General features: G+C 35.1%; 1 protein-coding gene across 1 annotated transcript; it reads right to left on the bottom strand.

Annotated features, from left to right (window-relative positions):
* Positions 1 to 656: 656 nt before the first annotated feature.
* On the bottom strand, positions 657 to 2,723 carry LOC134257017 (uncharacterized). The gene is made up of 2 exons (XM_062739674.1): positions 2,685 to 2,723; positions 657 to 2,318 (listed from the first exon to the last, which is right to left on the bottom strand). Exons 1-2 carry the CDS (start codon positions 2,721 to 2,723, stop codon positions 657 to 659), a joined length of 1,701 nt encoding a protein of 566 aa, XP_062595658.1.
* Between the last annotated feature and the right edge of the window lie 7,762 nt (positions 2,724 to 10,485).

Genomic DNA, 10,485 nt, shown 5'->3' with positions numbered 1-10,485 from the left:
TATCTGTTGAAATCATTTTTGACCATGTATTAAAGATGAATGTGAATTAAAATGAAAACATCTACAATAAAGGTTTTCTGAATCAGTTTTCTCATATTTGTTTTGGGTTACATATACAGACAAACTTGCACCCTATGAATCCCAAAGAATCCATAAAAAACATGCAAAATAAAGTGGTTAAATAATTTATCTTGGTCATTTAAAATTCTTAAATAAATTACATATAACTAGATTAAAAAGATGTACATTTATTTAAGATTTATAGGCATTTTATTATAACTGAATCAAAAGTACAGTATAATCACAACCCTTCAGTATGCAGTGCATGAAACAGGATCAATTTGAAAAATGTACAATTTTTCTTTCTTTGTGCTCGCAAATAAACATGGTATTCATTTTGTCATTTTGAAATATTGAAGTTTTCTTCCAATTAACGTTACATTATTGAGAAGTCATTTCAATCTTGGGTAGAATTCTGAAACGATTATTATTAATAATTGAATTTTTTATATATATATTATACCTTATTGATAATATTGGAAATATTTTCACACACACGCACACATCAGCACTAGAAAGTGAATTATTAACTACATCTTGTGAATTTGGCTACTGGAAAAAATTCTATCACAAACATGTTATTTAAAACACATTGATTACATGTATTTGATTTTCTTCACTTTACCACTTTTCCACTCAGCTACAAACAGGTTGTCTCTAGAGTCTGTGCATAAATCCGATGGATCGTGTAGATCACAATTATCAATGTAACGGAGGAACTGTCCGTCCTGATCTAGGATGTGGATACAGTCGTTACCAATGTCTGCTGTCAGGATCTGACTCTGACTGTCTGTTGTGATGCTGTATGGATCAAATGATCCCTTGTTAGTAGAGGGATGACCAGTGTATCTAAATCGGAGTTTTCCTGCCTGATTAACCACCACTACTGCGCGGGCTCCCCAGTCAGCTACACAGATATCTAGGTTCCTGCTCTCACTTATGTGTTTAGTGTCTCCAGTTAAATACAGAGGTTTACCTTCACTATCAAACTGAATGGTTTGTTTCTCTGCAGAGCCAGAATAACGGACAACCTTTGATTGCTTTTTATCTTCACTGTCCATAATAACCAGGAGGTCACCAGAAGAGGTACTACTAACAAAGTAAGGTTTCCATCCCTGTAGTTTGATCACTTCCTGTATTTGTTTTTTCTTCACTATGTTTACAGTTCTTGTTTCACTATCAGTATAAACTAGATCTCCACACCTTGTCACTGTTAAGTCAACTGGCCATCTCCTTGACTTGGTTTTGATTGACTTCAGTAGTTTGCCCTTGAAGTTGTAGAGTTTAATAATTTTGTCATCACCACATGTCCAGATATTTTCATCACTGAGACAGGCAACACTGTTAAGATTTGCATACCCAGTGTCTATGGTGGCAATGAGCTCTGGTTCATCAAGCAGTGGTTTGAATGTGTACACACAATCTTCTATTGTAATGGATAATGGTGACAGAAAACCTAACAATTTACGGAGCTCTTCTGTGTTGATCTGACGAGGAGAGAAATCTGGTAATGATACATTGAGGTCTGGAGGTAAATATCTGAACTCTGCATTTCTGGATTTGTACGCAAAGGTTAAAGACGCTTCATTGCAGTCGAGTATTTCCTTCAGATCGAGTATGTACTGATTCACTTTTGCGGCAATCTGTTTGATTTCATTTTCCTGTTTATTTAGAGCTGCCAGGTGTTGAGTTTTCATCTCATCAATTTCAGATTTCTGTTTGTTAACAATAATGTTAATTTCTCTATGCCTGTCTTCACCTTGTGTGGTGACAGCTGTTGTTAATTTACTGTAGTGTGTTTCCAAGTTGTCTTTCTTGGATCTTATGTCTGATGCAATTTCTTCATATTTGGGGTAAATTCTTGTCTCAAGTTCTTTTAATTCATTTTCCAAGTCTTTTGTTTTGAAGTTGAGTTTTTGTAAAACATCGGATAGTGGGTGTTCTTTATGTTTACCCGTGGACAGACAGTTAGAACAGACAGGAATGTCACATTGCTCACAGTAAAGTTCACAGTTCTTGGAATGCATGTGACATTTTGGATTATTAGGAGTTGAGGTTCTTTCTTTATATGGTACGACTCTATGTTTTTGGCGATCCCGAGAGATGCTACTGTACACAGGCCTTACACAGGTTAATCTGACAAAGTTCACAATGACTCTGTAATGCAGCTCTTTGACACAGGTCACAGAGGAGGAGAACTTGAGCTCTGTCCAGGGGGTCCATCTCTGGGGTTTGGTTAAAAAGAAAATCAGATGACTCTGTATAAAGTAAAAAGAGGCATGGGTCACTGACTTCAGGAATATGACACAATTTTAAATAAATAAAATATAGAGTTTATGTTTTGTTAGAGAAATTAGGACAGTGTCGGTTTAGAAATAACAGGAAGGATCTATTTGCAGCATTAATATGGCATGTAAACTTTTCTTGTTTGATAACAAAAAATGAAAAAATGTTAAACAACAGTCAAAACAGTCATGTAGTAAATAAATGTATCTAAAGTGGCCCGCTCATGCAATTTATCTAATGTATTATACGTGTACTAGACTTGAGATCAATAATGAAATCTGGAAATGTTTTTCAGCAAGTTAAACATGTTAAATTTTCTAAATATAATATAGCCTCACCTCTAAATCCAACATGGCCTCCCTGATAATCCTGTACATCACAATTTACTTCCTTGTCTTCATTCTAAATGTTAACCTGTTACCAGGTCACCTGATTTAAATACCTCAGCTATCTAAATATATCAACCTTTGAGAGGTACGTTTAAATTAAAATAGATTAAAGTTAAGGGGTGTTATTAACAATAGTTACCGTATATGGTCATTAAACCCATGAAAATGATCTTTAGAGAGTCACCCCGTCTATCTTTTATCTCCAAGCTCTCATTATCTTCGCCAGCCATGGTTTCCGATCCGAAATCTACTCTACAACCCTAGGGATCTAGCGAAGATGGCTTTGAATATATCCATCATATTTTTGTCTATACGAAAAGTCTTTGAAATATTTTCTCCCTTAATTTTGTAGACGTTTATTATAATATGAACTATACACTTATACCTGGCATTTTCAGATAAGTTTTTCTAAGTTTTAAGGACGGGTGACTTCATGCAACAGTGGCGTAGCATCGTTTTTGAAAAGGGGGGGCAGCCTGAGAATTTTTTTTTTTACTTACCTGAAAAAGTTGACAAGTAAAAAAAACAGTTTGCCCAAAAGTCAGAAATCCTATTTCGGGGGGAGGGGAGGGGGGGGGGTAGGTGAAATTTTTCTCAGTGTCAACTACTTCAGTACCAATTCTAATACTTCATTTTCGGTACATCACTTAAAAAGTCTAAAATTTAGGGGGGGGCAACAACTAGGTTTTCAATTAACATTTCCTATAGTACATGAAACAGTAAGAGTGGGAAAAAAGTGGGGGGGGGGGGGAGCCCCCCCCCCCCTCCGTTGCTACGCCCCTGTACAATTAAGGATATGCGAAAATTGCGATAAAATAAACTCTGAAAGCAGACATTTTCTTTTAATTGCACGAATGGTCAACATCTTATCTAGCTGCAGATCTGTAGCGTCATGGTTTTATATATTTGTCTTTTTTAACCACCTTTCAACCATTTATAGTTGTCTCTTCAGGCAAAAAACTCGCTTGAAGTCAATTTTCAGCAGTATAAAAAATAATTTTAATCAAGCGAGTTCATCACTTGTAAAGACGAGTATAAAGGGATGGGAGGTGTATAAAATATACATATTGGCTACAGAATGTGTCTAGAATTAGGGAGTGAAAGTGGAGAAATTCCCCCAAAAGCGCGCAAAAAATATTGAGCCATAAATTGCATGCACCTTTTTGCATTACAGGATCTGTAGCGTTATGGTCAAAGACAAATATTTAAAACCATAACGCTACAGATCTGCAGCTACATCTTATCTATAAATTAATGCTATTACATAACATAAATTGCTTTATAGAACATTTAATTGATACTTTCACACACAGGCAATTAACGTTTATTTATTTTTATTATTAGGTAGGGGGCAGATTTTTTTATTAAAAGAAAAAAATAAGCAACGTGAGGCGTTGAGCTTGCACATGAATCATATGTATTCCTTTTGAGAACTTTCCTTTGGTACCAATAACTTTTAAATTACGTTAAGAACTTGGAGTATGATCTGTAGAAGTTATGAAAAACTGAAAACCCTGATCATATAACTTTTTACTGGTCAAGGGGTGGGGGTGGGGGGGGGTAAGGGAGGCAATAATTTTATCATGCTTTAATTGTAGTTGTACCTAGAGTTTGAAATATATTTGAAAACTTTAATCTTATATATATCTTATATCTTATATAGAGCTTTAATCAACTGAATCAGTGTTTCACAAGATCATCTTCTTTTCAAATTGTCTCATTTGAATTTAAAAAACCTGTTTATGTGCTGTATTAACTTTTTATGTCAATTTGCATCGGGTTCAAGATTGAAAAATATTAGTTTCATATTGGCGTCAAATCAAAAAACCTCAAAGTAGCCAGTCGCCGAGTCGGCAGTTGTACACTGGGCCCATAATATTAGACAAACACTTCTAATAGTGACACGAAAAAGTAGGTAAGCTATATCCATAATGTTCTGTTGTCTGTTATCCTAAAAGCAAAGTGTTTGAAAAAATTATGTGTAAAGATTGACTGAAAAAGATGCAAGAACATGAAGAACCAGTTACCTAGTTAGAATAATCTAACTGTGTCTAGGTACAAGAGCCCTCACCACAGTTAGAATACCACCCATATACTCGCAATGTAGCAAAAAATTGCAGAATCGCAACGAAACGATTTTGAAGGATACAAACAGATTTGCACGGAAAATAACATAAATTAATCAAAACAAACCTTTTTGAGATTGCTTATGCCTTTTATCCCAAAAAATAATCCATAGAAATACGAAAATCTAATAAATTTTCTCAACGTTTTTCTCTCAATATTCAAAGCTGTCATGTTTACATTCTGAACTCTCTAGATTGTTCCCAGTAAATGCACTATGCGGGTTATTCTTTTTGCTACATTACGAATACACGGAACGAATTTATCGTTAAACCGGGTCCGTAGGACAATATCATTTTAACGATAGGACATTCTATCTACCAGTTACCCAGTTACCCTTTTTAATTTTATTTATAAATTTAAACTGTCAGAACGCCTTTTTATTGTTCTATTTGTGCAAATCTTTGACAATCATCAACTAATTCTGTACAGAAATAATACACTACAAGTACAATTTAAATGGGATATAGATTTATACGCATATAAGTACTTAGCTGCAGATCTGTAGCTATCCGAAAAAATATATATTGATAGACCAGATAGCTACAGTGCCACCCATTGAAAAAAACTGTATATTTATTGCGCACAAAAAGTGCGCTCGGTTCTTAATTATTTCTTCAAAATTCTTACCTCATTTGCAAAAGAAGGAAGATTTAAAAAAAGTTTCTCTTTCCTCTATCAAGTACATTCATAGTTGACATCTGAACGAAGTAAATTGGTCCGAATTATCATGGAAACCAAAATGGCAGTTATACAATCGAAATGTTCGATGTTTACAATATCAGGGTCAGGAGGACTCTTAACAACAATTATGACGAATGTTTTGTTGTGAAAAGAGTCAAAGAATATGTTAGGAACACGCGGTTAGTAATATCTTGAGATTATAGATTTAGAAACATGGAGAAATAAATCGAAAAGCGAGCGCACTTTTTTGTGCGCAATAAATATACAGTTTTTTCAATGGGTGGCACTGTAGCTATCCGGTCTATCAATATATTTTTTTTTTCGGATAGCTACAGATCTGCAGCTAATAAGTACTGTGTAATGGGTATCAACCTGAATACTGGTAGAGCACCTGACTAGTGATACTGAGATCCTGGGCTCAATTCCTTGTCCAGCCATACATTTTCTCCTCTCCTTTTATAACTGAATTTAATTTAATAGCTATACAGTAAACTTGGTTATAGCGAAGTCCTGCCAGGGACCTGTGAATTTAATTTGCTATAAGCATGTTTTTCCTCAAATATTACTACCATACTTATGTAACGTTCGGGAAGCAAATATTACAAAACATACCTTCGATAAGCAAGGTTTTATTATGATTTGAATTTTATATACAAATGCTGAAATAAAATAAGTCCAGCAGGTCCATACAGAGCAGTGCTCAAAAGTATGGGCCCAGCAGGTACAAACAGGGCAGTGTCCAGAGTATGGACCCAGCAGGTCCATACAGAGCAGTGCCCAAAGTATGGGCCCAGCAGGTACAAACAGGGCAGTGTCCAGAGTATGGACCCAGCAGGTCCATACAGAGCAGTGCCCAAAGCATGGGCCCAGCAGGTACATACATGGCAGTGTCCAGAGTATGGACCCAGCAGGTACATATAGGTCAGTGCACTATGGCCCATGGATGGTGGGAAGTCCCTAGAAGCTTGTTTGGTTTAAAAAATTGAAGTTTATCTAATTGCTAATGGGACTGCAAATTTCGACTTTATGCTCAACACTCAAGGTTTAATCAAGCAGCAAGGGATCTCTTTTGTACCAGCGGTCTACTGCTACAGGGGTTCTCAGTTTACATTTAATTGTCTTATCATAGGGACTGGTCTACATGTGACTCATGGCCCACATTGGGAATTGAATCTGCAATATAAATTAAGGATCAACTCCTTCGTTACGCTGTGACTCACGAGCAGACTCTCTACCCACTGTGTCATGCAGACAAGTTATTAGTTATATATTGAGAGCAAGAATCAAGTGATTTCACCAAACACATACAAACTTTAGATTAGCTATACTTGTATTTTATACTGACTTTACATGTATCCTCTAAAAGTAAACTTGAATTTAATTAACATGATAAATAGATTGTAAGCTAATTCAAAGTTTATAAGATTGAAATAAGAAAAATTTTCAGCTGAGTAGTCCTGTAGTTGTTCTAACTGAGAAGTGGCAGAATGTATAAATGATAGTGATACAACTTCCAGCAGATGCCCCCCCCCCCCCAATGGCCAATCAAAGTTTTACATAGAAATATATATAAGAAAAATCTTTAAAAATCTTCTTCTCAAGAACCACTGTGCAAGGAGAGATGAAACTCAAAGGGAAGCATCTTCAGGTATTGTAGATACAATTTCTTTTCAAAAGTCACCACCCCCGGGGTAGGGCAGGGTCACAATGAAATATAAAGGAAAATTCTTTAAAAATCTTCTCTGGAATAGCAAATGCATGAATGATCATATTTTTATGGAAGCATTCCTCAGGTAGTGGACATTCAAGTTTGTTCAAATAATGACCCCAGGGGGTAGGGTGGGGCCACGACATGGAATCCAAGTTTTACATAGAAACATGTAGAAAAAAATCTTTAAAAATCTTTTTTCAAAAATATCAAAACCATGATCAGTCCTATTCATATGGAAGCATTCTCAGGTATAGTGTAGATTCAATATTGTTTGAATCATGACCTCTGGGGGTAGGGCAGGGCCACAATATAAGTTCAAATGTAAAGGGCAACAAACCACAGGTAGTCAAGGAAAAATGCTAGTACTGAGTTAGTGTCACAGGCCTTTGGATCGCTTAAAAAAAAATTTGTGTGTGTAAAAAAAAATAAAGGTACTGAACTCTTACACTGGGTACCTAATTTCGCTCATAAAATATTTTTTTATTCTAATGCTCTAAAATTCTACTTTCTATTAAAATCTATTCGTAGATAAACATTCTTCAATTCTACCAAAGCTCAATCCGAAATTCCATATATCTCTTGAGATATTCTGAAATCAATTTCAAAAATGACCTACTTTCTTTTACTCGACATTAGCTTGGGCCCCTGGTCATTCACATGTAAACAGACGGTGTTTGAAGTGCAGCGAAGAGTTGCATAGTATTTGCAAAATCTTTCAACAATTTAAAGTTGATTTCTTACTCCAGATTGTAACGTTAAGTCCGTAATAATTCCTTTCGCGAAAAATTAATTTGAAAACGTCCACATCAACAACTACACCGCCATGTTGATTATGAATGTAAAAGAAGCCATGGTAGAAAGAATTTTTCCCGGAATGCATTTTATACCTTTCGATTTTCAAAACAATTAGACCGCTAAAATGTTGTTTGTGACTTAGTAAGATCATATGATCAAATAAGAGAAACTCCACGTAAAGCTCGAATGCAAATGAGCAAATATTCATTGAGTTTGGAATAAATTCCGGGGAAAATTTGTCCCGTCGTTCCCGCTTTACAATTAGTAAAGGCCCAAGCTGATGTCGAGTAAAAAAAATTAAGGTCAATTTGGGAATTGATTTCAGAATATCTCGAGAAGTATAAAGAATTACGGAATGAACTTTGGTAGTAATGAAGATCGTTTATACTTAAATAGATATGGATAGAAAGTAAAATTGTAAAGCACTTGATTTAAAAAAATTTTATTGGCGAAAGTAGGTACCCCATGAAAAGAGTTCCATACCTTTATTTTTTTTTTTTTTCAACACCTCAATTTTTTTTCTAAGCAATCTAAAGGCCTGTGGCTTGTGTAGATTCAAGTTTGTTCAAATCATACCCTAGCCTTCCCTTTTAAGGATTGTTTGTATGCTTAATATTGGGTTTCAACTTTTCAATAATAAAACAAAGAACTATATGTGGTATATTAGATAACAATATACTTGCCCCCACAAAAGTTACATTTTGAAAACTTCATGAAATATGCTGAATTCAATAAATTGTATGAGAAATATAAATTAAGATAACATATTATAGTTTCAAAGCAGTTTATTCACAATTTTTGTTTTTATGACGTCACAAACTAGTCCAATTTTAGAAATTTTTTCAGAAAGAGGACAAAATGGACAAAATTTCAACAGTTTTAGCATTTAGATTTATAGAGCGCATGTTTGTTCAGGATTAATATTTACATATTTCATTGATATTATTATTCTACACATTATATCAAAATATTGATCCTGAACACACATGCGCTCGGTGACTTTTACTCAAAATATTACTTAAATATGCACATTTTTCTGTAGAATTCATTAAAAACTGAAATTTACGTCATGTTTGTGACGTCATCATCATGATGTCATTACTTACTGAAATATTCAGTGCTTTTGAAGTCAGCATATTTCTCCCCTGTTTAAGAACTTAATTAAATATACCTCCATCAAAGTTTGATTTGGGGGGCAAATATTGGTTATTACCGAATAAAGTTCTTTATGCTTTTTCCCTAGCCACATTGCTCAGGTGAGGGATGTGGCCCATGGGCCTCTTGTTGTTTAAACAGGGCAAATTATGACATAGAGCTGCTGTCTCTACAAGTGACCTTACAACAGAAGGTCGTGACCCTGCTGAGTGACCTAGACAACAGAAGGTCATGAGCGCTGCTGAGTGACCCATACAACAGAAGGTCGTGACCCTGCTGAGTGACACAGACAACAGAAGGTCATGACCCTGACCTAGTGACCCAGACAACAGAAGGTCGTGACCCTGAAGTGACCCAGAGCAACAGAAGGTCGTGACCCTGCTGAGTGACCCAGACAACAGAAGGTCATGACCCTGCTGAGTGACACAGACAACAGAAGGTTTTGGCCTGCTGAGTGACCCAGACAACAGTGTTAAACAGACTCTACTGGAGAACGGAATCACAAAGTGTGTGTCTTCTTGGCAGGCAGAAATGTACTCACTTTATGAAAACCAGGCATTAAAAAATACTTTTCTCAACAGGATTTAATTCTACAATCTGATATACGGATGTAAAGTTAAAACATAGTTGAGTTGTAGTAGTTGTTTGAAGTTTAATGTGGTTTAGGATGGTCCATTTGAATTTTTAGAAATGTTAATTTCTGTATTTTAATTTTCAGCCAATGAGGTGCTGCTGTCTCACATGATTACTTTCCTAAATGACAAGGTAAGATAACTCAGGTTTTGTTAAATGATAATTAAAATTATAAAGTCCTGTATATGAAAATAATTTAATTCTGGTTGTATCGTGGTACATGTATTTGATTGGATAAAAAATTTACTTTATACCGTATAAAATGGGTTGCCTACGTCACAATGACTTGCGTCAAAAACGTATCGATCCGCCTAACGTTACATTAAAATTTTGTACAAATAGAAGTCATTTTGTCAGAACAATGATCTTTTTTCTTACATCAAATGTATTGAATGAAAATTAAATTATAAGCAATGAATTTAATAGCTACCTATTTATACGGTATAAACTGGGTTGGAACAGTTTACGCTTTTTTATAAACCGCTTCACGGTTTATAAAGCATAAACTGCCCCAAACCAGTTTATACCGTATAAAATGGGTAGCTATTAAATTCATTCCTTAATTAAGAAGACTTTCTCTGATCAGTGATGTAGTGTATGTGTACTGTATACAGGGTTATTTTCACAAAAGTATTATCTTCACTCTTT

Source organism: Saccostrea cucullata, unplaced genomic scaffold, assembly GCF_032062105.1.
Source record: "Saccostrea cucullata isolate Sc308-1 unplaced genomic scaffold, CSIRO_AGI_Scuc_v1 ctg16203, whole genome shotgun sequence".
In the NCBI taxonomy this organism is placed as follows: Eukaryota; Metazoa; Mollusca; class Bivalvia; order Ostreida; family Ostreidae; genus Saccostrea; species Saccostrea cuccullata.
The sequence above is the reverse complement of the archived record's forward strand: the minus strand, read 5'-3'. Positions and strand labels throughout refer to the sequence as shown.

Excerpts from the sequence above, each read along its gene's own strand:
- LOC134257017 (XM_062739674.1), bottom strand. The coding sequence starts at position 2,723 with ATGTACAGGATTATCAGGGAGGCCATGTTGGATTTAGAG. Across the intron at positions 2,319-2,684 it reads AGGCCATGTTGGATTTAGAG|AGTCATCTGATTTTCTTTTT; the intron begins GTGAGGCTATAT and ends TACTTTATACAG.